Source organism: Oncorhynchus kisutch, unplaced genomic scaffold, assembly GCF_002021735.2.
Source record: "Oncorhynchus kisutch isolate 150728-3 unplaced genomic scaffold, Okis_V2 scaffold900, whole genome shotgun sequence".
NCBI classification, from domain to species: domain Eukaryota; kingdom Metazoa; phylum Chordata; class Actinopteri; order Salmoniformes; family Salmonidae; genus Oncorhynchus; species Oncorhynchus kisutch.
Genome location: NW_022262845.1, coordinates 58234 through 86086, shown reverse-complemented (window position 1 = coordinate 86086; position 27853 = coordinate 58234). Strand labels below are relative to the sequence as shown.

The 27853-nt window shown below is 46.9% G+C and overlaps 2 protein-coding genes across 5 annotated transcripts; both read right to left on the bottom strand.

Annotated features, from left to right (window-relative positions):
* Window positions 1-891: 891 nt before the first annotated feature.
* On the bottom strand, window positions 892-27131 carry LOC116362910 (polysialoglycoprotein-like). Of its 4 annotated transcripts, none has more exons than XM_031816921.1 (5): window positions 26999-27131; window positions 26759-26824; window positions 26525-26608; window positions 26137-26389; window positions 892-1127 (listed from the first exon to the last, which is right to left on the bottom strand). In XM_031816921.1, exons 1-5 carry the CDS (start codon window positions 27096-27098, stop codon window positions 980-982), a joined length of 651 nt encoding a protein of 216 aa, XP_031672781.1. In that variant the 5' UTR covers window positions 27099-27131; the 3' UTR covers window positions 892-979. The 4 variants fall into 4 exon arrangements, with proteins under 4 accessions (XP_031672781.1, XP_031672782.1, XP_031672783.1 ...); XM_031816922.1 differs by lacking the exon at window positions 892-1127 and adding an exon at window positions 12286-12504 and having other exon boundaries at window positions 26159-26389; XM_031816923.1 differs by lacking the exon at window positions 892-1127 and adding an exon at window positions 12478-12543 and having other exon boundaries at window positions 26131-26389.
* Window positions 1643-2550, bottom strand: LOC116362911 (polysialoglycoprotein-like). Its single transcript, XM_031816925.1, has 4 exons — window positions 2418-2550; window positions 2178-2243; window positions 1942-2025; window positions 1643-1806 (listed from the first exon to the last, which is right to left on the bottom strand). Exons 1-4 carry the CDS (start codon window positions 2515-2517, stop codon window positions 1658-1660), a joined length of 399 nt encoding a protein of 132 aa, XP_031672785.1. The 5' UTR covers window positions 2518-2550; the 3' UTR covers window positions 1643-1657.
* Window positions 27132-27853: the final 722 nt, after the last annotated feature.

Genomic DNA, 27853 nt, shown 5'->3' with positions numbered 1-27853 from the left:
GGATGTATGGGTTATGCAACATAGCTGACTTGAACCCTTGTTAACAGTTTCAGGGCCATGGGCCTTTCTCATGATGGAAAAATACATAACATGAAGGCCGGACCTGTGCAATGAGTTGGGGGGGGCACATTCAGAACGTAGTGTTGCGAGAACAGTCTTGTTAGATAACAGGAGCCAGGTGCCTGATCACTGCATATCTACACAGCTACAACGACTGACCGCTGAAGCGCTTAGAGGGCTGGGACCAGCCTCTGCGCCAACAATCAACGATTGGGCGTGGTTTAGACTCACCCAGCCTAGTCTCTACTCTGACAGGCCGGCTCGGAAGCAGGAACTACTTCTGTCAGAGTATATTAAATATCTTTGTCAGGAACAAGTCAGTTCTGTTTTGCCCTGCGAGGTGGGACAGAGAGCCCGTATATACGAAAATTGCATTTACCACTTACTGCTTAGCTAATAAAAAAATACATAGCATACGTCGGTGCCTCATTTTTATATTTTTCCTGATACCAGATTCGAATTGACGCAACCCTGACACGAGGGGAAAAACCAAAAATATAAACGGTAATTATAAAGTAAAAACCGTAAAGTTGTCATGTAGCAAAGTAGGCAACAAAACACACAGCAACACGTAAACAAGTCTGCAAGTTGTGACCGGAAATGGCGTCAAAATGCTGTTTGAGGTATCATGTGATGCTACTAGCATAAATGGACCAACACTGAGCAAATGTAGCTTAAGTCAAATGGTAATTTAAAACACAGGGGTCAGAGTAATATTGCTGGCACATGGATATAATGCAAAATAAATGTTGCCATCACCCCAGTTACTCAAGTCAGGTCATAGACCTCAGCTCCAAGTAGGAACCACCAAAACAATACAGAGGACACAAGTATTACAGTTAATGTTTATTTGAGCCAAAACAAGCAAATGCAGTTACACACTGGACTAGAGTACCCGTTAACTATTGCATGTCCCACGTCAGATATCCATGGCGTCGTCGCCGGACGGGCCGGTGGCAGCTTCAGAGGTGGCGTCGTCACCGGACGGGCCGGTGGCAGCTTCAGAGGTGGCGTCGTCACCGGACGGGCCGGTGGCAGCTTCAGAGGTGGCGTCGTCAGAGGACGGGCCGGTGGCAGCTTCAGAGGTGGCGTCGTCAGAGGACGGGCCGGTGGCAGCTTCAGAGGTGGCGTCGTCAGAGGACGGGCCGGTGGCAGCTTCAGAGGTGGCGTCGTCAGAGGACGGGCCGGTGGCAGCTTCAGAGGTGGCGTCGTCAGAGGACGGGCCGGTGGCAGCTTCAGAGGTGGCGTCGTCAGAGGACGGGCCGGTGGCAGCTTCAGAGGTGGCGTCGTCAGAGGACGGGCCGGTGGCAGCTTCAGAGGTGGCGTCGTCAGAGGACGGTGGCAGCTTCAGAGGTGGCGTCGTCAGAGGACGGGCCGGTGGCAGCTTCAGAGGTGGCGTCGTCGCCAGGACGGGCCGGTGGCAGCTTCAGAGGTGGCGTCGTCGCCGGACGGGCCGGTGGCAGCTTCAGAGGTGGCGTCGTCGCCGGACGGGCCGGTGGCAGCTTCAGAGGTGGCGTCGTCAGAGGACGGGCCGGTGGCAGCTTCAGAGGTGGCGTCGTCAGAGGACGGGCCGGTGGCAGCTTCAGAGGTGGCGTCGTCAGCCGGACGGGCCGGTGGCAGCTTCAGAGGTGGCGTCGTCAGAGGACATGTGCCTCAGCTTCTCCTCAGAGGACAGGGCATCATTTGCCGGAGAACTACCATGGTTTGGAGAAGCTTGGGATTCTACTTCATTGGTCTCTAAATACTCTTGAGAAAAAACAAAAGGAACAGTTGGGTATTCTACAGCAACACATCTGTTCTACACGGTCTAGGCCAAATTGCTAATCGAATTTTGAGCAACATGAAGCCAACAGTTTTCAAAGTATATGTTTCAGGCCGTACCTTCTCTGGTTTGTTTCGCGTCAGACCCTATGGATCGGAGCAAGGCCAGGGCATGCACAATGGAGACGTCATTTGATGACAGCTCTGAAAAATTTAGGTTTAGGTACACAAGCAAAAGGTTTGACAACATTATTTAGACTGAGTTACTCTATGCTGTTGAATGAGTGTCAAACACAGCAGCACCATAGACAGTGACAAAGAACATAGCTAGAAGGGTTGTGGAAAGAAACACTTACCTCCAAGTCTCCTCTGCAGAGAGACTTGATCTTGCTTCTGGGACTTTCCAACAGGGTAACAAGAAACTGAGGAGAAAGTGTTGACAGAAGTTGAGTTCACACAAAATAGCTACATATATTAATAGCAGTGAAGAATAAAAGATGACCAACGCGGAAGATACAGACAGTCAAATATTAATACCCAACTTATAAAGTTAAGCATATTTACCAAACAAATCCCTTAAACATTAGTGAACCAACCTTTGACAACCCCCACAGTCATCACAACGAGCAGCAATTCTCTCACACCTCCCATGATCATGAAAATAGTCTGTGTTATCAACAGGTAATGTCTTCCCATGGCCTGTATGAGGCTTATATAGGCCACTAATGACCGTTTACCTGACAAACATGGCTTAACGATCAATTAACAAGCTTGATTGAGTTGTTACGTTCAGATAGAAATAGACCATGTAGAACACATGTTGATTCTTATCAAGTTGGTGGGCAGGCAATCTTTTCTACTCCATATATTGCATTTATATCTGTAATGATTAACCCTAATGGTCTCAGATCAGCAGTAGAAAGAAGTAGGCCTAATTATTTTAGGTGTAATCTTCAAAGATATTAGGGGGAAATAAACACTGTACCCAAATCCACGTTTTACAATGCTCCTGGGAAATGGGTAGGCCTCCACCTATAGTCCTTCACAGTTTTACAGCTGTGATATATTTATTTATTTACATAGATCACATACATAAATAAATATGATAGCTGTAGGTAGCGTTGAGATAAAATTCCCATATTCTATTGCTACTAACATAAATCCTAATATATCATGTTTTCCTCATTTGCTCTGTAGGAGGTTCGTCATATGAAGGACATTCAAGTGGATGTGACCCCTAACCTGCAATAGGGGCTCAGTGAGGTGACAGACATCCTGTAATGGATCTCCAGCTAGTGTCTGAGGACCTGGAGAAGGCTGTGTCTACAGCTGTGGGGCAGGACAAGCATGGTAACCTAACCTCACTGTATGAAGGATTTTATTGTTATGGATAGTCATCTCCAATCTGTTCAAATATCACTGTTGTTGATAACACACATTACCAAAATGATTCACACTTGTCTTCCTATTTCCACATAATCTGTCATGGTTCCCCACCCCAACAGGGCATAAAACCAACCTCTCTTTATTGCTACTGCTAATACACCCAAATCCAACAGCGTTCGAGTATCTTATTGCTTTTCTTCTAACCCTGAATGGCAACATTTTATCCTAGTACACAAGCATGTCACTTTATCAATCCACACCCACTCTACTGCCGCATGGCCACTGCGGCTGAGACTTTCACCCTCTCGTTACAGGTATAGCAGGTAACCAACCCCACCCGGGTCTTACCCCCTAGGACTTACCCTTTGCAGGTACCTGCCTGCTCGGGCTTACCTTCTGGGACTCAACCTATTCCGGGACTCGACCGGTCGTAATACAATGGGACTACTGAATAAGCTCAGGCTTTCTAGGTTCGTACCCTATAATTGGTTCAGCCTACGACTCTCATCTCCCCAAGATGCCAGAATTAGTGATAACGGGTGTAGGAACTGTGCCTACCTTGTTTCTGTTTCACTGATTCGGAATCTCTAGTTCGACTGCAAATCGCGGTGAACCCTGCTCGCAGTGCCAACTGTTAGGTTCTAATTCTCAGAGTAAAAACTCGACGGACACTATGAATGCTTGAACCAAGTTTATTCTTCCCAGAGGGTCAAGACAGCTGCATTAGACAAAAAACATATTCACACAAGCACTGATATTTAATCCTCTCTCCTATGCTGAGTCTCCTCCTACACATCTAAACAGTCAATGCATCTCTGTTGCTAGACAGAACCTTAGTGATATCTGTTCTTCCTCACTTCATCTGACCTGACCGCTACCCCAAAGTGCTCACTCCTCCCCAACTCAAGGCTGACATGGTGATTGGTACCAGACTGTGTCTCTTCTCATCCCAGAGGATCCCACCCATAGGATGCCTGATGGCTAACAAAAACATATCCTGACATAATGTAAACGTTATACATTAAGCTCTCTCCCTCAGTGACATGAATTCGTAGATTTCATATTCTCAGAACCCAACAGTAGGTTTTAAGGTGTGGCTGCATGTTTGTCGTGGACGCATCGTCACTCTTGATGTTCTTTTTCCAAGTCTGAACTGGCCGGTCTTCTCTTTCCTCGACTAATTGAAACCTCAGGGACAGACATCCTGAACGAATCTGATGTCAGAGCTCCCATCAGCCCTCTACACCTCGCTGTGAGTAAAGCCTACCAGCTCCTGTAGTGGTCTCCATATGACAAATGGCACCCTATTCCCTATTTAGTACACTACGTTTGATCAGATCCTTATAGGCCCTGATCAAAAGTAGTTCACTACATAGGGAATAGGGTGCTATCTGGGATGCAAGCATGGTGTAGATTTTCCACAGGAAGTTGACTGTCCAGACAGACTCACACACCATATTCCGATCTATTCCTGATTAGTGTAAAATACATGCATATTCCACACAGTGATGATGAGGATGATTTCCTTATTTTGCCATTTGAGTTAATCGTAATTGGCTGTACGCGCTCACACACAGAAAGAGAGGGGGAGGCTTGTTCTGATCTAGGGATGGGGCCATTGAAATACTAGGGATGGCTTTGGTGTGGGATCTAGCATGGAATATAAATTATGCCCAAATATACCTATTATGATTCCTTATTATTTAATTGATTATAAATTATTCAAATCCATTCTTGTCTCCCCTCCCTTCCCTTCCTCCTAGGCGGTGACTTTTCACGAGGAGTGCAGCACAGTGCCAGCTTCCTGGTTCGGGAAGGTAAGGGGCGGAGCCATGTCCACCTGGTGGCGGCGTCCGGACACATCGGGATACTGGGGTGGCTCCTACACACCGCCCAGTCAGTGTGGACCCTCCCCGTCATCACAGACAACCAGGGCTACACGCCACTACACTTGGCCTGCTACAACGGTATGTACTGGACAGAGGGACAGCGAAGTGGGCCAGAGGCCACAAACAAATACACACATAAACATAGCGTGTCTTAAATCACCACAGCCAGCTTCAGCAGGGCACGAACCGAGACAGTCCGCACAGGAACCTTAAGAGTCCCTCAGACAGAGAAAGAGAAGAGGGAGGGATAGGGGGAGGCACAACAGGCCCACACTCATCCTCTCATACCACCAGGTTCCCTTCCAGCAGATACTGCACTTCAGAGGAACTGCTGCTGCTATACCCCATCTTTACCTTTACCCACAAAGGTCCTAAACGGTAGAAAGTGTCCGGCCAACAGACAGACGCACACCTTATGACGGCAATAACCTGTAGTCCAAGGGGATAGTAGCACTTCACTGAGAGCAAAACAGACAGGGACCAAAAGATGTGGAAGAAGCATTTTCAAAACCTGTTTTGACTGTAGAAATTGGGCTGAGTGTTTGTGCTGAGAAAAGACATAAGGAGTGATGTTTCATTTAAGTTTCATGAGAGTGATTGTCATGTTTATCCGCACACTAAGACAGTCAGAACGCACCTAGCCTCTTGTCTGTAATCCATGTGGGAGGAGGGGAAATCATACATTCTGTATGAACAAATATTTTTATAAAATCATTCATGTCTTTTTTTATTCCCACAGGCTCTGTGGGAATAAAAAAAATGGTAGCATTTGCTCTGATGAGTAATTGTAAAGATTTAATGCATCCCAAAAGGAACCCTATACTGAATAGTACACTACTGTTGAACAGGGTCCATAGGGTTCTGGTCAAAAGCAGTGCCATTTAGGATGCTGGTATGTGAACAACAGGACTTTTTGATGGGACATATTACATTATTAAACCTACCTGTCCTTTGGCCTCTAGAAAGTAAATGATTCATTAATGTATTCTTTCTTGTGATATTTATGTCATCATTTTGTGCCTTCGTTAGTTACTGAGGGGAGGTTAGGAGAGTAGGGGCACCTGTATGAGCGACGAGAGCTGGTTTTACATGTAAGCATTCACTAATAGGAAACCAAGTCAGTTAGGAGAGAAGACTAGTAGACACCCAGCAGAGTAATTGAAATGCAAGTTGTCAACCGTGATATTAGTTAGCACTGACACCATTAACCCCGATTCTAGCAACATCCTCATATGTACCAACCCCAAACACTCAGTTACACAACCATCAAGTTAAAATGAACTAGAACCCATTCCACATCATGTCAAATCAAAATAACATCAAATGTATTTATATAGCCCTTCGTACATCAGATGATATCTCAAAGTGCTGTACAGAAACCCAGCCTAAAACCCCAAACAGCAAGCAATGCAGGTGTAGAAGCACGGTGGCTAGGAAAAACTCCCTAGAAAGGCCAAAACCTAGGAAGAAACCTAGAGTGGAACCAGGCTATGTGGGGTGGCCAGTCCTCTTCTGGCTGTGCCGTGTGGAGATTATAACAGAACATGGCCAAGATGTTCATAAATGACCAGCATGGTCAAATAATAATAATCACAGGCAGAACAGTTGAAACTGGAGCAGCAGCACGGCCAGGTGGACTGGGGACAGCAAGGAGTCATCATGCCAGGTAGTCCTGAAGCATGGTCCTAGGGCTCAGGTCCTCCGAGAGAGAGAGAGAAAGAAAGAGAGAAAGAGAAAATTAGAGAGAGCATACTTAAATTCACACAGGACACCGGATAGGACAGGAGAAGTACTCCAGATATAACAAACTGACCCTTGCCCCCCGACACATAAACTACTGCAGCATAAATACTGGAGGCTGAGACAGGAGGGGTCAGGAGACACTGTGGCCCCATCCGATGACACCCCCGGACAGGGCCAAACAGTAAGGATATAACCCCACCCACTTTGCCAAAGCACAGCCCCCACACCACTAGAGGGATATCTTCAACCACCAACTTACCATCCTGAGACAAGGCCCGAGTGTAGCCCACAAAGATCTCCGCCACGGCACAACCCAAGGGAGGGCGCCAACCCAGACAGGAAGATCACATCACCCCTCCTAGGCACGGTATGAAAGAGCCCTAGTAAGCCAGTAACTCAGCCCCTGTTAATAGGGTTAGAGGCAGAGAATCCCAGTGGAAAGAGGGGAGCCGGCCAGGCAGAGACAGCAAGGGCGGTTCGTTGCTCCAGAGCCTTTCCGTTCACCTTCACACTCCTGGGCCAGACTACACTCCATCATATGACCCACTGAAGAGAAGGTTGAGACCGGGTTTGCGTCTCTCACATGGGTAGGCAGACCATTCCATAAAAATGGAGCTCTATAGGAGAAAGCCCTGCCTCCAGCTGTTTGCTTAGAAATTCTAGGGACGATTAGGAGGCCTGCGTCTTGTGACCGTGTAGGTATGTATGGCAGGACCAAATCAGAGAGATAGCAGTAAAACCTTGAAATCAGCCCTTGCCTTGACAGGAGGCCAGTGTAGGGAGGCTAGCACTGGAGTAATATGATATATTTTTTGGGTTCTAGTCAGGATCCTATTTAGCACTAACTGAAGTTTATTTAGTGCTTTATCCGGGTAGCCGGAAAGTAGAGCAGTAGTGCATTGCAGTAGTCTAACCTAGAAGTGACAAAAGCATGGATACATTTTTCGGCATCATTTTTGGACAGAAAGTTTGATTTTTGCAATGTTACGTAGATGGAAAAAAGCTGTCCTTGAAACAGTCTTGATATGTTCTTCAAAAGAGAGATCAGGGTCCAGAGTAACGCCGAGGGCCTTCGCAGTTTTATTTGAGACGACTGTACAGCCATTAAGATTAATTGTCAGATTCAACAGAAGATCTCTTTGTTTCTTGGGACCTAGAACAAGCATCTCTGTTTTGTCCAAGTTTAAAAGTAGAACGTTTGCAGCCATCCACTTCCTTATGTCTGAAACACATGCTTCTAGCGAGGGCAATTTTGGGGCTTCACCATGTTTCATTGAAATGTTCAGCTGTGTGTCATCTGCATAGCAGTGAAAGTTAACATTATGTTTTCAAATGACATCCCCAAGAGGTAAAATATATAGTGAAATCAATCGTGGTCCTAAAAACAGAACCTTGAGGAACATCGAAATTTACAGTTGATTTGTCAGAGGACAAACAATTCAGAGAGACAAACTGATATCTTTCCGACAGATAAGATCTAAACCAGGCCAGAACTTGTCCGTATGGACCAATTTGGGTTTCCAATCTCTCCAAAAGAATGTGGTGATCGATGGTATCAAAAGCAGCACTAAGGTCTAGGAGCACGAGAACAGATGCAGAGCCCCGGTCTGATGCCATTAAAAGGTCATTTACCACCTTCACAAGTGCAGTCTCAGTGCTATGATGGGGTCTAAAACCAGACTGAAGCATTTCGTATACATTGTTTGTCTTCAGGAAGGCAGTGAGTTGCTGCGCAACAGCCTTTTCTAAAAATGTTGAGAGGAATGGAAGATTCGATATAGGCCGATAGTTTTTTATATTTTCTGGGTCAAGGTTTGGCTTTTTCAAGAGAGGCTTTATTACTGCCACTTTTAGTGAGTTTGGTACACATCCGGTGGATAGAGATCTGTTTATTATGTTCAACATAGCTCTTTCAGTAGTTTAGTTGGAATAGGGTCCAGTATGGATCTTGAAGGTTTAGAGGCCATGATAATTTTCATCGTTGTGTCAAGAGATATAGTACTAAAACACTTGAGTGTCTCTCTTGATCCTAGGTCCTGGCAGAGTTGTGCAGACTCAGGACAAATGAGCTTTGAAGGAATACGCAGATTTAAAGAGGAGTCCGTAATTTGCTTTCTAATAATCATCTTTTCCTCAAAGAAGTTCATGAATTTATTACTGCTGAGGTGAAAGCCATCCTCTCTTGGGGAATGCTGCTTTGTAGTTAGCTTTGCGACAGTATCAAAAAGGAATTTCGGATTGTTCTTATTTTCCTCAATTAAGTTGGAAAAATAGGATGATCGAGCAGCAGCAAGGGCTCTTCGATACTGCACGGTACTGTCTTTCCAAGCTAGTCGGAAGACTTCCAGTTTGTTGTGGCGCCATTTCCGTTCCAATTTTCTGGAAGCTTGCTTCAGAGCTCGGGTATTTTCTGTATACCAGGGAGCTAGTTTCTTATGAGAAATGTTTTTAGTTTTTAGGGTTGCAACTGCATCTAGGGTATTGCGCAAGGTTAAATTGAGTTCCTCAGTTAGGTGGTTAACTGATTTTTGTCCTCTGGCATCCTTGGGTAGACAGAGGGAGTCTGGAAGGACATCAAAGAATCTTTGTGTCATCTGTGAATTTATAGCACGACTTTTGATGTTCCTTGGTTGCGGTCTGAGCAGATTATTCGTTGCAATTGCAAATGTAATAAAATGGTGGTCCGATAGTCCAGGATTATGAGGAAAAACATTAAGATCCACAACATTTATCCCATGGGACAAAACTAGGCCCAGAGTATGACTGTGACAGTGAGTAGGTCCAGAGACATGTTGGACAAAACCCACTGAGTCGATGATGAAAGCCTTTTGGAGTGGGTCTGTGGACTTTTTCATGTGAATATTAAAGTCACCAAAAATTTGAATATTATCTGCTATGACTACAAGGTCCGATAGGAATTCAGGGAACTCAATGAGGAACGCTGTATATGGCCCAGGAGGCCTGTAAACAGTAGCTAAAAAAAAGTTATTGAGTAGGCTACATAGATTTCATGACTAGAAGCTCAAAAGATGAAAACGTCTTTTTTGTTTGTTTGTACATTTCAATTTGCTATCGTAAATGTTAGCAACACCTCCGCGGGATGCACGAGGGATATGGTCACTAGTGTAGCCAGGAGGTGAGGCCTCATTTAACACAGTAAATTCATCAGGCTAAAGCCATGTTTCAATCAGGCCAATCACATCAAGATTATGATCAGTTCATTGACTATAATTGCCTTTGAAGTAAGGGATATGACATTAAGTAGCCCTATTTTGAGATGTGAGGTATCATGATCTCTTTCAATAATGACAGGAATGGAGGAGGTCTTTATCCTAGTGAGATTGCTAAGGCGAACACCGCCACGTTTAGTTTTGTCCAACCTAGGTCGAGGCACAGACACGGTCTCAATGGAGATAGCTGAGCTGACTACACTGACTGTGCTAGTGGCAGACTGGCTAACAGCCTGCTGCCTGGCCTGCACCCTATTTCATTGTGGTGCTAGAGGAGTTAGAGCCCTGTCTATGTTGGTAGATAAGATGAGAGCACCCCTCCAGCTAGGATGGAGTCCGTCACTCCTCCGCAGGTCAGGCTTGGTCCTGTTTGTGGGTGAGTCCCAGAAAGAGGGCCAATTATATACAAAATTCTATCTTTTGGGAGGGGCAGAAACCAGTTTTCATCCAGCGATTGAGTTGTGAGACTCTGCTGTAGAGCTCATCACTCCCCCTAACTGGGAGGGGGCCAGAGACAATTACTCAATGCCGACACATCTTTCTAGCTGATTTACACGCTGAAGCTATGTGGTGATCTCTGACTGTTTCATCCTAATATCGTTGGTGCCGACGTGGATAACAATATCTCTATACTCGCCAGTTTGAGCTTTAGCCAGCACCATCTTCAGATTAGCCTTAACGTCGGTTGCCCTGCCGCCTGGTAAACAGTGTATGATCGCTGGATGATTCGTTTTAAGTCTAATACTGCGGGTAATGGAGTCGCCAATGACGAGAGTTTTCAATTTGTCAGAGCTAATGGTGGGAAGCTTCGGCGTCTCAGACCCCGTAACGGGAGGAGTAGAGACAAGAGAAGGCTCGGCCTCTGACTCCGACTCGTTGCTTAATGGGGAAAACCGGTTGAAAGTTTGTCGGCTGAATGAGCGACACCGGTTGAGCATTCCTACAGCATTACCCTCCAGAAACCGTGAGAAAGTTGTCCGGCTGCGGGGACCGTGCGAGGGGATTTATACTAACGTTACTATCTGTACTTACTGGTGGCACAGACGCTGTTTCATCCTTTCCTACACAGAAATTACCCTTGCCTAACGATTGCGTCTGAAGCTGGGCTTGTAGCACAGTTGTATCCTCACCGTAAGGCGATCGTTCTCCTGTATGAGTACAGCGACTGCAATTAGAAGGCATCATGTTAATGTTACTTAGCTTCGGCTGTTGGAGGTCCTGACGAACCATGTCCAGATAAAGCGTCCGGAGTATGAGGATTCTGTGTTATGCACTATAGCCCGTTACCATATGTGATTTAATATTATCTGCTGTTGGCTTGTGTGGATGTATGTATGTGTTATGCAACATAGCTGACTTGAACCCTTGTTAACAGTTTCAGGGCCATGGGCCTTTCTCATGATGGAAAAATACATAACATGAAGGCCGGACCTGTGCAATGAGTTGGGGGGGGCACATTCAGAACGTAGTGTTGCGAGAACAGTCTTGTTAGATAACAGGAGCCAGGTGCCTGATAACTGCATATCTACACAGCTACAACGACTGACCGCTGAAGCGCTTAGAGGGCTGGGACCAGCCTCTGCGCCAACAATCAACGATTGGGCGTGGTTTAGACTCACCCAGCCTAGTCTCTACTCTGACAGGCCGGCTCGGAAGCAGGAACTACTTCTGTCAGAGTATATTAAATATCTTTGTCAGGAACAAGTCAGTTCTGTTTTGCCCTGCGAGGTGGGACAGAGAGCCCGTATATACGAAAATTGCATTTACCACTTACTGCTTAGCTAATAAAAAATACATAGCATACGTCGGTGCCTCATTTTTATATTTTTCCTGATACCAGATTCGAATTGACGCAACCCTGACACGAGGGGAAAAACCAAAAATATAAACGGTAATTATAAAGTAAAAACCGTAAAGTTGTCATGTAGCAAAGTAGGCAACAAAACACAGCAACACGTAAACAAGTCTGCAAGTTGTGACCGGAAATGGCGTCAAAATGCTGTGTGAGGTATCATGTGATGCTACTAGCATAAATGGACCAACACTGAGCAAATGTAGCTTAAGTCAAATGGTAATTTAAAAAACAGGGGTCAGAGTAATATTGCTGGCGCATGGATATAATGCAAAATAAATGTTGCCATCAACCCAGTTACTCAAGTCAGGTCATAGACCTCAGCTCCAAGTAGGAACCACCAAAACAATACAGAGGACACAAGTATTACAGTTAATGTTTATTTGAGCCAAAACAAGCAAATGCAGTTACACACTGGACTAGAGTACCCGTTAACTATTGCATGTCCCACGTCAGATATCCATGGCGTCGTCGCCAGACGGGCCGGTGGCAGCTTCAGAGGTGGCGTCGTCAGAGGACGGGCCGGTGGCAGCTTCAGAGGTGGCGTCGTCGCCAGACGGGCCGGTGGCAGCTTCAGAGGTGGCGTCGTCGCCAGAGGACGGGCCGGTGGCAGCTACAGAGGTGGCGTCGTCGCCAGAGGACGGGCCGGTGGCAGCTACAGACAGAGGACGGGCCGGTGGCAGCTTCAGAGGTGGCGTCGTCCAGACGGGCCGGTGGCAGCTTCAGAGCGTGGCCGGTGGCAGCTTCAGAGGTGGCGTCGACGGGCCGGTGGCAGTCAGAGGTGGCGTCGTCAGAGGAGGTGGCAGCTTCGTGGCGTCGTCAGACGGGCCGGTGGCAGCTTCAGAGGTGGCGTCGAGGACGGGCCGGTGGCAGCTACAGAGGTGGCGTCGTCGCCGGACGGGCCGGTGGCAGCTTCAGAGGTGGCGTCGTCGCCGGACGGCCGGTGGCAGCTTCAGAGGTGGCGTCGTGGCCGGTGGCAGCTTCAGAGGTGGCGTCGTCGGGACGGGCCGGTGGCAGCTTCAGAGGTGGCGTCGTCGAGGACGGGCCGGTGGCAGCTTCAGAGGTGGCGTCGTCGAGGACGGGCCGGTGGCAGCTTCAGAGGTGGCGTCGTCGCCGGACGGGCCGGTGGCAGCTTCAGAGGTGGCGTCGTGGCAGCTGGCAGCTTCAGAGGTGGCGTCGTCGCCGGACGGCCGGTGCAGCTTCAGAGGTGGCGTCGTCGCCGGACGGGCCGGTGGCAGCTTCAGAGGTGGCGTCGTCGCCGGACGGGGCCGGGTGGCAGCTTCAGAGTGTGCGTCGTCGCCGGACGGGCCGGTGGCAGCTTCAGAGGTGGCGTCGTCGCCGGACGGGCCGGTGGCAGCTTCAGAGGTGGCGTCGTCGCCGGACGGGCCGGTGGCAGCTTCAGAGTGGCGTCGTCGCCGGACGGGCCGGTGGCAGCTTCAGACGGTGGGCGTCTCGCCGGACGGCCGGTGGCAGCTTCAGAGGTGGCGTCGTCGCCGGACGGGCCGGTGGCAGCTTCAGAGGTGGCGTCGTCGCCGGACGGGCCGGTTGCAGCTTCAGAGGTGGCGTCGTCGCCGGACGGGCCGGTGGCAGCTTCAGAGGTGGCGTCGTCGCCGGACGGGCCGGTGGCAGCTTCAGAGGGTGGCGTCGTCCGCCGGACGGGCCGGTGGCAGCTTCAGAGGTGGCGTCGTCGCCGGACGGGCCGGTGGCAGCTTCAGAGGTGGCGTCGTCGCCGGACGGGCCGGTGGCAGCTTCAGAGGTGGCGTCGTCGCCGGACGGGCCGGTGGCAGCTTCAGAGGTGGCGTCGTCGCGGACGGGCCGGTGGCAGCTTCAGAGGTGGCGTCGTCAGCGGACGGGCCGGTGGCAGCTTCAGAGGTGGCGTCGTCAGAGGACGGGCCGGTGGCAGCTTCAGAGGTGGCGTCGTCAGCGGACGGGCCGGTGGCAGCTTCAGAGGTGGCGTCGTCAGAGGACGGGCCGGTGGCAGCTTCAGAGGTGGCGTCGTCAGAGGACGGGCCGGTGGCAGCTTCAGAGGTGGCGTCGTCAGAGGACATGTGCCTCAGCTTCTCCTCAGAGGACAGGGCATCATTTGCCGGAGAACTACCATGGTTTGGAGAAGCTTGGGATTCTACTTCATTGGTCTCTAAATACTCTTGAGAAAAAACAAAAGGAACAGTTGGGTATTCTACAGCAACACATCTGTTCTACACGGTCTAGGCCAAATTGCTAATCGAATTTTGAGCAACATGAAGCCAACAGTTTTCAAAGTATATGTTTCAGGCCGTACCTTCTCTGGTTTGTTTCGCGTCAGACCCTATGGATCGGAGCAAGGCCAGGGCATGCACAATGGAGACGTCATTTGATGACAGCTCTGAAAAATTTAGGTTTAGGTACACAAGCAAAAGGTTTGACAACATTATTTAGACTGAGTTACTCTATGCTGTTGAATGAGTGTCAAACACAGCAGCACCATAGACAGTGACAAAGAACATAGCTAGAAGGGTTGTGGAAAGAAACACTTACCTCCAAGTCTCCTCTGCAGAGAGACTTGATCTTGCTTCTGGGACTTTCCAACAGGGTAACAAGAAACTGAGGAGAAAGTGTTGACAGAAGTTGAGTTCACACAAAATAGCTACATATATTAATAGCAGTGAAGAATAAAAGATGACCAACGCGGAAGATACAGACAGTCAAATATTAATACCCAACTTATAAAGTTAAGCATATTTACCAAACAAATCCCTTAAACATTAGTGAACCAACCTTTGACAACCCCCACAGTCATCACAACGAGCAGCAATTCTCTCACACCTCCCATGATCATGAAAATAGTCTGTGTTATCAACAGGTAATGTCTTCCCATGGCCTGTATGAGGCTTATATAGGCCACTAATGACCGTTTACCTGACAAACATGGCTTAACGATCAATTAACAAGCTTGATTGAGTTGTTACGTTCAGATAGAAATAGACCATGTAGAACACATGTTGATTCTTATCAAGTTGGTGGGCAGGCAATCTTTTCTACTCCATATATTGCATTTATATCTGTAATGATTAACCCTAATGGTCTCAGATCAGCAGTAGAAAGAAGTAGGCCTAATTATTTTAGGTGTAATCTTCAAAGATATTAGGGGGAAATAAACACTGTACCCAAATCCACGTTTTACAATGCTCCTGGGAAATGGGTAGGCCTCCACCTATAGTCCTTCACAGTTTTACAGCTGTGATATATTTATTTATTTACATAGATCACATACATAAATAAATATGATAGCTGTAGGTAGCGTTGAGATAAAATTCCCATATTCTATTGCTACTAACATAAATCCTAATATATCATGTTTTCCTCATTTGCTCTGTAGGAGGTTCGTCATATGAAGGACATTCAAGTGGATGTGACCCCTAACCTGCAATAGGGGCTCAGTGAGGTGACAGACATCCTGTAATGGATCTCCAGCTAGTGTCTGAGGACCTGGAGAAGGCTGTGTCTACAGCTGTGGGGCAGGACAAGCATGGTAACCTAACCTCACTGTATGAAGGATTTTATTGTTATGGATAGTCATCTCCAATCTGTTCAAATATCACTGTTGTTGATAACACACATTACCAAAATGATTCACACTTGTCTTCCTATTTCCACATAATCTGTCATGGTTCCCCACCCCAACAGGGCATAAAACCAACCTCTCTTTATTGCTACTGCTAATACACCCAAATCCAACAGCGTTCGAGAACCCTGCTCGCAGTGCCAACTGTTAGGTTCTAATTCTCAGAGTAAAAACTCGACGGACACTATGAATGCTTGAACCAAGTTTATTCTTCCCAGAGGGTCAAGACAGCTGCATTAGACAAAAAACATATTCACACAAGCACTGATATTTAATCCTCTCTCCTATGCTGAGTCTCCTCCTACACATCTAAACAGTCAATGCATCTCTGTTGCTAGACAGAACCTTAGTGATATCTGTTCTTCCTCACTTCATCTGACCTGACCGCTACCCCAAAGTGCTCACTCCTCCCCAACTCAAGGCTGACATGGTGATTGGTACCAGACTGTGTCTCTTCTCATCCCAGAGGATCCCACCCATAGGATGCCTGATGGCTAACAAAAACATATCCTGACATAATGTAAACGTTATACATTAAGCTCTCTCCCTCAGTGACATGAATTCGTAGATTTCATATTCTCAGAACCCAACAGTAGGTTTTAAGGTGTGGCTGCATGTTTGTCGTGGACGCATCGTCACTCTTGATGTTCTTTTTCCAAGTCTGAACTGGCCGTTCTTCTCTTTCCTCGACTAATTGAAACCTCAGGGACAGACATCCTGAACGAATCTGATGTCAGAGCTCCCATCAGCCCTCTACACCTCGCTGTGAGTAAAGCCTACCTGCTCCTGTAGTGGTCTCCATATGACAAATGGCACCCTATTCCCTATTTAGTACACTACGTTTGATCAGATCCTTATAGGCCCTGATCAAAAGTAGTTCACTACATAGGGAATAGGGTGCTATCTGGGATGCAAGCATGGTGTAGATTTTCCACAGGAAGTTGACTGTCCAGACAGACTCACACACCATATTCCGATCTATTCCTGATTAGTGTAAAATACATGCATATTCTACACAGTGATGATGAGGATGATTTCCTTATTTTGCCATTTGAGTTAATCAACCTCAGAGGAGAAGTAGAGTGTTTGTTTCTCAATCCCACGCTTGACAGGAACCTCCGATGTTTATGCTGGGCAGGAGCAAAAATGGGCTCCCGATTGAAAGACTCTGGTCTACTTTAGAGGTCTAGCACTGTATTTCTGTTCAGGTGTACCACTGGTCTACTCTAGGACATTGATTATATTAAGAGTGAATATCTATTCATGCGTACCACAGTCACCACCATGCTATGGAGGTCCTGGTTCAGTCTCTGCTGGATCTAGACGTGAGGGACAGCCAGGGGCGCACCCCTCTGGACCTGGCTGCCTTAAAAAGCCTTGTGGAGTGTGTTGACGTCCTCATCAACCAGGAAGCCTCCATCCTGGTTAAAGACTTCACTCTGAAGAGGACCCCCATCCACGCTGCAGGTAGACATAAGGATATCACATAGAGCTTCTGTAATTAAAAAGTTTTCCTGACCAAGATGGCCATTTGTTTGGTCATGTTGCTAGGACGACTATGTCCACTCTAGGGATGGTATCGTGTGAAAATGCCCACGAGACACTGATCTAAGGTCATTTTTTGTCATGTTCTCCACTAATGATTGAGGATCTAGGGAGGGTAAGCTGATCCTAGATCAGTGCACAGGGGAGACTTCTATCCAGAGCCAGGTACACAGCTAGCAAGTGACAGGCTTCAATGGCCTCAGCCCCAAAATTCTTTATTATCTGCTGTGTTAACATCATGAGGATGTCATCTACCAACACCACTGTTCTTGAAATCTGTCTGTTCATGTGAAGGTTATAGTCGTCCAGCAATCTGCTCATATCCTCTCTGTTGATCCTCCTCTAGCTACCAATGGTCAATCATCTGACATTCTTATATCCTCTTGTTGATCCTCCTCTAGCTACCAATGGTCAATCATCTGACATTCTTATATTCTCTCTGTTTATCCTCCTCTCGCTACCAATGGTCAATCATCTCACATTCTTATATCTTCTCAGTTTTTCCATCTCTAGCTACTGAAGGTCAATCATCTCACATTGTTATATCCTCTCTGTTTATCTTCCTCTAGCAACCAACGGACATTCGGAGTGTTTGCGTTTGCTGATTGGAAATGCTGACATCCAGAGTACAGTGGACATTCAAGACGGAATAGTCACTTGGGTTTTGGATACAATTCCTGAAATAAAGAGATTTTGAAACTGGGGCTGCATCCAAAATGGCAACCTGTACCCTACTTGGTACAGTACTTTAAACCAAAGTCCTATGGGCTCAGGTCAAGAGTAGTGTACCATATAGGGAATAGGTTGCCATTTGGGACTCAGCCTGGTTACTACCAGTTTGTAATATGACCTGTTGTCTTGTGTATCAGAACCCCTCTGATGCTGTCGGTGCTGAGCGGACACAGACTGTGTGTACTCCCTGTTCAACAAGGGAGCAAGCGTAGAAGCCAAAGACAAATGGCACAGAACAGCTCTACACAGAAGGGTTGTGAGGAGAGTTGGCTGTACGCGCTCACACACAGAAAGAGAGGGGGAGGCTTGTTCTGATCTAGGGATGGGGCCATTGAAATACTAGGGATGGCTTTGGTGTGGGATCTAGCATGGAATATAAATTATGCCCAAATATACCTATTATGATTCCTTATTATTTAATTGATTATAAATTATTCAAATCCATTCTTGTCTCCCCTCCCTTCCCTTCCTCCTAGGCGGTGACTTTTCACGAGGAGTGCAGCACAGTGCCAGCTTCCTGGTTCGGGAAGGTAAGGGGCGGAGCCATGTCCACCTGGTGGCGGCGTCCGGACACATCGGGATACTGGGGTGGCTCCTACACACCGCCCAGTCAGTGTGGACCCTCCCCGTCATCACAGACAACCAGGGCTACACGCCACTACACTTGGCCTGCTACAACGGTATGTACTGGACAGAGGGACAGCGAAGTGGGCCAGAGGCCACAAACAAATACACACATAAACATAGCGTGTCTTAAATCACCACAGCCAGCTTCAGGAGGGCACGAACCGAGACAGTCCGCACAGGAACCTTAAGAGTCCCTCAGACAGAGAGAGAGAAGAGGGAGGGATAGGGGGAGGCACAACAGGCCCACACTCATCCTCTCATACCACCAGGTTCCCTTCCAGCAGATACTGCACTTCAGAGGAACTGCTGCTGCTATACCCCATCTTTACCTTTACCCACAAAGGTCCTAAACGGTAGAAAGTGTCCGGCCAACAGACAGACGCACACCTTATGACGGCAATAACCTGTAGTCCAAGGGGATAGTAGCACTTCACTGAGAGCAAAACAGACAGGGACCAAAAGATGTGGAAGAAGCATTTTCAAAACCTGTTTTGACTGTAGAAATTGGGCTGAGTGTTTGTGCTGAGAAAAGACATAAGGAGTGATGTTTCATTTAAGTTTCATGAGAGTGATTGTCATGTTTATCCGCACACTAAGACAGTCAGAACGCACCTAGCCTCTTGTCTGTAATCCATGTGGGAGGAGGGGAAATCATACATTCTGTATGAACAAATATTTTTATAAAATCATTCATGTCTTTTTTTATTCCCACAGGCTCTGTGGGAATAAAAAAAATGGTAGCATTTGCTCTGATGAGTAATTGTAAAGATTTAATGCATCCCAAAAGGAACCCTATACTGAATAGTACACTACTGTTGAACAGGGTCCATAGGGTTCTGGTCAAAAGCAGTGCCATTTAGGATGCTGGTATGTGAACAACAGGACTTTTTGATGGGACATATTACATTATTAAACCTACCTGTCCTTTGGCCTCTAGAAAGTAAATGATTCATTAATGTATTCTTTCTTGTGATATTTATGTCATCATTTTGTGCCTTCGTTAGTTACTGAGGGGAGGTTAGGAGAGTAGGGGCACCTGTATGAGCGACGAGAGCTGGTTTTACATGTAAGTATTCACTAATAGGAAACCAAGTCAGTTAGGAGAGAAGACTAGTAGACACCCAGCAGAGTAATTGAAATGCAAGTTGTCAACCGTGATATTAGTTAGCACTGACACCATACCCCGATTCTAGCAACATCCTCATATGTACCAACCCCAAACACTCAGTTACACAACCATCAAGTTAAAATGAACTAGAACCCATTCCACATCATGTCAAATCAAAATAACATCAAATGTATTTATATAGCCCTTCGTACATCAGCTGATATCTCAAAGTGCTGTACAGAAACCCAGCCTAAAACCCCAAACAGCAAGCAATGCAGGTGTAGAAGCACGGTGGCTAGGAAAAACTCCCTAGAAAGGCCAAAACCTAGGAAGAAACCTAGAGTGGAACCAGGCTATGTGGGGTGGCCAGTCCTCTTCTGGCTGTGCCGTGTGGAGATTATAACAGAACATGGCCAAGATGTTCATAAATGACCAGCATGGTCAAATAATAATAATCACAGGCAGAACAGTTGAAACTGGAGCAGCAGCACGGCCAGGTGGACTGGGGACAGCAAGGAGTCATCATGCCAGGTAGTCCTGAAGCATGGTCCTAGGGCTCAGGTCCTCCGAGAGAGAGAGAGAAAGAAAGAGAGAAAGAGAAAATTAGAGAGAGCATACTTAAATTCACACAGGACACCGGATAGGACAGGAGAAGTACTCCAGATATAACAAACTGACCCTTGCCCCCCGACACATAAACTACTGCAGCATAAATACTGGAGGCTGAGACAGGAGGGGTCAGGAGACACTGTGGCCCCATCCGATGACACCCCCGGACAGGGCCAAACAGTAAGGATATAACCCCACCCACTTTGCCAAAGCACAGCCCCCACACCACTAGAGGGATATCTTCAACCACCAACTTACCATCCTGAGACAAGGCCCGAGTGTAGCCCACAAAGATCTCCGCCACGGCACAACCCAAGGGAGGGCGCCAACCCAGACAGGAAGATCACATCACCCCTCCTAGGCACGGTATGAAAGAGCCCTAGTAAGCCAGTAACTCAGCCCCTGTTAATAGGGTTAGAGGCAGAGAATCCCAGTGGAAAGAGGGGAGCCGGCCAGGCAGAGACAGCAAGGGCGGTTCGTTGCTCCAGAGCCTTTCCGTTCACCTTCACACTCCTGGGCCAGACTACACTCCATCATATGACCCACTGAAGAGAAGGTTGAGACCGGGTTTGCGTCTCTCACATGGGTAGGCAGACCATTCCATAAAAATGGAGCTCTATAGGAGAAAGCCCTGCCTCCAGCTGTTTGCTTAGAAATTCTAGGGACGATTAGGAGGCCTGCGTCTTGTGACCGTGTAGGTATGTATGGCAGGACCAAATCAGAGAGATAGCAGTAAAACCTTGAAATCAGCCCTTGCCTTGACAGGAGGCCAGTGTAGGGAGGCTAGCACTGGAGTAATATGATATATTTTTTGGGTTCTAGTCAGGATCCTATTTAGCACTAACTGAAGTTTATTTAGTGCTTTATCCGGGTAGCCGGAAAGTAGAGCAGTAGTGCATTGCAGTAGTCTAACCTAGAAGTGACAAAAGCATGGATACATTTTTCGGCATCATTTTTGGACAGAAAGTTTGATTTTTGCAATGTTACGTAGATGGAAAAAAGCTGTCCTTGAAACAGTCTTGATATGTTCTTCAAAAGAGAGATCAGGGTCCAGAGTAACGCCGAGGGCCTTCGCAGTTTTATTTGAGACGACTGTACAGCCATTAAGATTAATTGTCAGATTCAACAGAAGATCTCTTTGTTTCTTGGGACCTAGAACAAGCATCTCTGTTTTGTCCGAGTTTAAAAGTAGAAAGTTTGCAGCCATCCACTTCCTTATGTCTGAAACACATGCTTCTAGCGAGGGCAATTTTGTGGCTTCACCATGTTTCATTGAAATGTTCAGCTGTGTGTCATCTGCATAGCAGTGAAAGTTAACATTATGTTTTCGAATGACATCCCCAAGAGGTAAAATATATAGTGAAATCAATCGTGGTCCTAAAAACGGAACCTTGAGGAACATCGAAATTTACAGTTGATTTGTCAGAGGACAAACAATTCAGAGAGACAAACTGATATCTTTCCGACAGATAAGATCTAAACCAGGCCAGAACTTGTCCGTATGGACCAATTTGGGTTTCCAATCTCTCCAAAAGAATGTGGTGATCGATGGTATCAAAAGCAGCACTAAGGTCTAGGAGCACGAGAACAGATGCAGAGCCCCGGTCTGATGCCATTAAAAGGTCATTTACCACCTTCACAAGTGCAGTCTCAGTGCTATGATGGGGTCTAAAACCAGACTGAAGCATTTCGTATACATTGTTTGTCTTCAGGAAGGCAGTGAGTTGCTGCGCAACAGCCTTTTCTAAAAATGTTGAGAGGAATGGAAGATTCGATATAGGCCGATAGTTTTTTATATTTTCTGGGTCAAGGTTTGGCTTTTTCAAGAGAGGCTTTATTACTGCCACTTTTAGTGAGTTTGGTACACATCCGGTGGATAGAGATCTGTTTATTATGTTCAACATAGGAGGGCCAAGCACAGGAAGCAGCTCTTTCAGTAGTTTAGTTGGAATAGGGTCCAGTATGGATCTTGAAGGTTTAGAGGCCATGATCATTTTCATCGTTGTGTCAAGAGATATAGTACTAAAACACTTGAGTGTCTCTCTTGATGCTAGGTCCTGGCAGAGTTGTGCAGACTCAGGACAAATGAGCTTTGAAGGAATACGCAGATTTAAAGAGGAGTCCGTAATTTGCTTTCTAATAATCATCTTTTCCTCAAAGAGGTTCATGAATTTATTACTGCTGAGGTGAAAGCCATCCTCTCTTGGGGAATGCTGCTTTGTAGTTAGCTTTGCTTTGCGACAGTATCAAAAAGGAATTTCGGATTGTTCTTATTTTCCTCAATTAAGTTGGAAAAATAGGATGATCGAGCAGCAGCAAGGGCTCTTCGATACTGCACGGTACTGTCTTTCCAAGCTAGTCGGAAGACTTCCAGTTTGGTGTGGCGTCATTTCCGTTCCAATTTTCTGGAAGCTTGCTTCAGAGCTCGGGTATTTTCTATATGCCAGGGAGCTAGTTTCTTATGAGAAATGTTTTTAGTTTTTAGGGTTGCAACTGCATCTAGGGTATTGCGCAAGGTTAAATTGAGTTCCTCAGTTAGGTGGTTAACTGATTTTTGTCCTCTGGCGTCCTTGGGTAGACAGAGGGAGTCTGGAAGGACATCAAATAATCTTTGTGTCATCTGTGAATTTATAGCATGACTTTTGATGTTCCTTGGTTGCGGTCTGAGCAGATTATTTGTTGCAATTGCAAATGTAATAAAATGGTGGTCCGATAGTCCAGGATTATGAGGAAAAACATTAAGATCCACAACATTTATCCCATGGGACAAAACTAGGCCCAGAGTATGACTGTGACAGTGAGTAGGTCCAGAGACATGTTGGACAAAACCCACTGAGTCGATGATGAAAGCCTTTTGGAATGGGTCTGTGGACTTTTCCATGTCAATATTAAAGTCACCAAAAATTTGAAGTAGGCTACATAGATTTCATGACTAGAAGCTCAAAAGATGAAAACGTCTTTTTTGTTTGTTTGTACATTTCAATTTGCTATCGTAAATGTTAGCAACACCTCCGCGGGATGCACGAGGGATATGGTCACTAGTGTAGCCAGGAGGTGAGGCCTCATTTAACACAGTAAATTCATCAGGCTAAAGCCATGTTTCAATCAGGCCAATCACATCAAGATTATGATCAGTTCATTGACTATAATTGCCTTTGAAGTAAGGGATATGACATTAAGTAGCCCTATTTTGAGATGTGAGGTATCATGATCTCTTTCAATAATGACAGGAATGGAGGAGGTCTTTATCCTAGTGAGATTGCTAAGGCGAACACCGCCACGTTTAGTTTTGTCCAACCTAGGTCGAGGCACAGACACGGTCTCAATGGAGATAGCTGAGCTGACTACACTGACTGTGCTAGTGGCAGACTGGCTAACAGCCTGCTGCCTGGCCTGCACCCTATTTCATTGTGGTGCTAGAGGAGTTAGAGCCCTGTCTATGTTGGTAGATAAGATGAGAGCACCCCTCCAGCTAGGATGGAGTCCGTCACTCCTCCGCAGGTCAGGCTTGGTCCTGTTTGTGGGTGAGTCCCAGAAAGAGGGCCAATTATATACAAAATTCTATCTTTTGGGAGGGGCAGAAACCAGTTTTCATCCAGCGATTGAGTTGTGAGACTCTGCTGTAGAGCTCATCACTCCCCCTAACTGGGAGGGGGCCAGAGACAATTACTCAATGCCGACACATCTTTCTAGCTGATTTACACGCTGAAGCTATGTGGTGATCTCTGACTGTTTCATCCTAATATCGTTGGTGCCGACGTGGATAACAATATCTCTATACTCGCCAGTTTGAGCTTTAGCCAGCACCATCTTCAGATTAGCCTTAACGTCGGTTGCCCTGCCGCCTGGTAAACAGTGTATGATCGCTGGATGATTCGTTTTAAGTCTAATACTGCGGGTAATGGAGTCGCCAATGACGAGAGTTTTCAATTTGTCAGAGCTAATGGTGGGAAGCTTCGGCGTCTCAGACCCCGTAACGGGAGGAGTAGAGACAAGAGAAGGCTCGGCCTCTGACTCCGACTCGTTGCTTAATGGGGAAAACCGGTTGAAAGTTTGTCGGCTGAATGAGCGACACCGGTTGAGCATTCCTACAGCATTACCCTCCAGAAACCGTGAGAAAGTTGTCCGGCTGCGGGGACCGTGCGAGGGGATTTATACTAACGTTACTATCTGTACTTACTGGTGGCACAGACGCTGTTTCATCCTTTCCTACACAGAAATTACCCTTGCCTAACGATTGCGTCTGAAGCTGGGCTTGTAGCACAGTTGTATCCTCACCGTAAGGCGATCGTTCTCCTGTATGAGTACAGCGACTGCAATTAGAAGGCATCATGTTAATGTTACTTAGCTTCGGCTGTTGGAGGTCCTGACGAACCATGTCCAGATAAAGCGTCCGGAGTATGAGGATTCTGTGTTATGCACTATAGCCCGTTACCATATGTGATTTAATATTATCTGCTGTTGGCTTGTGTGGATGTATGTATGTGTTATGCAACATAGCTGACTTGAACCCTTGTTAACAGTTTCAGGGCCATGGGCCTTTCTCATGATGGAAAAATACATAACATGAAGGCCGGACCTGTGCAATGAGTTGGGGGGGGCACATTCAGAACGTAGTGTTGCGAGAACAGTCTTGTTAGATAACAGGAGCCAGGTGCCTGATAACTGCATATCTACACAGCTACAACGACTGACCGCTGAAGCGCTTAGAGGGCTGGGACCAGCCTCTGCGCCAACAATCAACGATTGGGCGTGGTTTAGACTCACCCAGCCTAGTCTCTACTCTGACAGGCCGGCTCGGAAGCAGGAACTACTTCTGTCAGAGTATATTAAATATCTTTGTCAGGAACAAGTCAGTTCTGTTTTGCCCTGCGAGGTGGGACAGAGAGCCCGTATATACGAAAATTGCATTTACCACTTACTGCTTAGCTAATAAAAAATACATAGCATACGTCGGTGCCTCATTTTTATATTTTTCCTGATACCAGATTCGAATTGACGCAACCCTGACACGAGGGGAAAAACCAAAAATATAAACGGTAATTATAAAGTAAAAACCGTAAAGTTGTCATGTAGCAAAGTAGGCAACAAAACACACAGCAACACGTAAACAAGTCTGCAAGTTGTGACCGGAAATGGCGTCAAAATGCTGTGTGAGGTATCATGTGATGCTACTAGCATAAATGGACCAACACTGAGCAAATGTAGCTTAAGTCAAATGGTAATTTAAAACACAGGGGTCAGAGTAATATTGCTGGCGCATGGATATAATGCAAAATAAATGTTGCCATCACCCCAGTTACTCAAGTCAGGTCATAGACCTCAGCTCCAAGTAGGAACCACCAAAACAATACAGAGGACACAAGTATTACAGTTAATGTTTATTTGAGCCAAAACAAGCAAATGCAGTTACACACTGGACTAGAGTACCACGTCAGATATCCATGGCGTCGTCGCCGGACGGGCCGGTGGCAGCTTCAGAGGTGGCGTCGTCGCCGGACGGGCCGGTGGCAGCTTCAGAGGTGGCGTCGTCGCCGGACGGGCCGGTGGCAGCTTCAGAGGTGGCGTCGTCGCCGGACGGGCCGGTGGCAGCTTCAGAGGTGGCGTCGTCGCCGGACGGGCCGGTGGCAGCTTCAGAGGTGGCGTCGTCGCCGGACGGGCCGGTGGCAGCTTCAGAGGTGGCGTCGTCGCCGGACGGGCCGGTGGCAGCTTCAGAGGTGGCGTCGTCGCCGGACGGGCCGGTGGCAGCTTCAGAGGTGGCGTCGTCGCCGGACGGGCCGGTGGCAGCTTCAGAGGTGGCGTCGTCGCCGGACGGGCCGGTGGCAGCTTCAGAGGTGGCGTCGTCGCCGGACGGGCCGGTGGCAGCTTCAGAGGTGGCGTCGTCGCCGGACGGGCCGGTGGCAGCTTCAGAGGTGGCGTCGTCGCCGGACGGGCCGGTGGCAGCTTCAGAGGTGGCGTCGTCGGGCGGTGGCAGCTTCAGACGGACGGGCCCGGTGGCAGCTTCAGAGGTGGCGTCGTCAGAGGACGGGCCGGTGGCAGCTTCAGAGGTGGCGTCGTCAGAGGACGGGCCGGTGGCAGCTTCAGAGGTGGCGTCGTCAGAGGACGGGCCGGTGGCAGCTTCAGAGGTGGCGTCGTCAGAGGACATGTGCCTCAGCTTCTCCTCAGAGGACAGGGCATCATTTGCCGGAGAACTACCATGGTTTGGAGAAGCTTGGGATTCTACTTCATTGGTCTCTAAATACTCTTGAGAAAAAACAAAAGGAACAGTTGGGTATTCTACAGCAACACATCTGTTCTACACAGTCTAGGCCAAATTGCTAATCGAATTTTGAGCAACATGAAGCCAACAGTTTTCAAAGTATATGTTTCAGGCCGTACCTTCTCTGGTTTGTTTCGCGTCAGACCCTATGGATCGGAGCAAGGCCAGGGCATGCACAATGGAGACGTCATTTGATGACAGCTCTGAAAAATTTAGGTTTAGGTACACAAGCAAAAGGTTTGACAACATTATTTAGACTGAGTTACTCTGCTGTTGAATGAGTGTCAAACACAGCAGCACCATAGACAGTGACAAAGAACATAGCTAGAAGGGTTGTGGAAAGAAACACTTACCTCCAAGTCTCCTCTGCAGAGAGACTTGATCTTGCTTCTGGGACTTTCCAACAGGGTAACAAGAAACTGAGGAGAAAGTGTTGACAGAAGTTGAGTTCACACAAAATAGCTACATATATTAATAGCAGTGAAGAATAAAAGATGACCAACGCGGAAGATACAGACAGTCAAATATTAATACCCAACTTATAAAGTTAAGCATATTTACCAAACAAATCCCTTAAACATTAGTGAACCAACCTTTGACAACCCCCACAGTCATCACAACGAGCAGCAATTCTCTCACACCTCCCATGATCATGAAAATAGTCTGTGTTATCAACAGGTAATGTCTTCCCATGGCCTGTATGAGGCTTATATAGGCCACTAATGACCGTTTACCTGACAAACATGGCTTAACGATCAATTAACAAGCTTGATTGAGTTGTTACGTTCAGATAGAAATAGACCATGTAGAACACATGTTGATTCTTATCAAGTTGGTGGGCAGGCAATCTTTTCTACTCCATATATTGCATTTATATCTGTAATGATTAACCCTAATGGTCTCAGATCAGCAGTAGAAAGAAGTAGGCCTAATTATTTTAGGTGTAATCTTCAAAGATATTAGGGGGAAATAAACACTGTACCCAAATCCACGTTTTACAATGCTCCTGGGAAATGGGTAGGCCTCCACCTATAGTCCTTCACAGTTTTACAGCTGTGATATATTTATTTATTTACATAGATCACATACATAAATAAATATGATAGCTGTAGGTAGCGTTGAGATAAAATTCCCATATTCTATTGCTACTAACATAAATCCTAATATATCATGTTTTCCTCATTTGCTCTGTAGGAGGTTCGTCATATGAAGGACATTCAAGTGGATGTGACCCCTAACCTGCAATAGGGGCTCAGTGAGGTGACAGACATCCTGTAATGGATCTCCAGCTAGTGTCTGAGGACCTGGAGAAGGCTGTGTCTACAGCTGTGGGGCAGGACAAGCATGGTAACCTAACCTCACTGTATGAAGGATTTTATTGTTATGGATAGTCATCTCCAATCTGTTCAAATATCACTGTTGTTGATAACACACATTACCAAAATGAT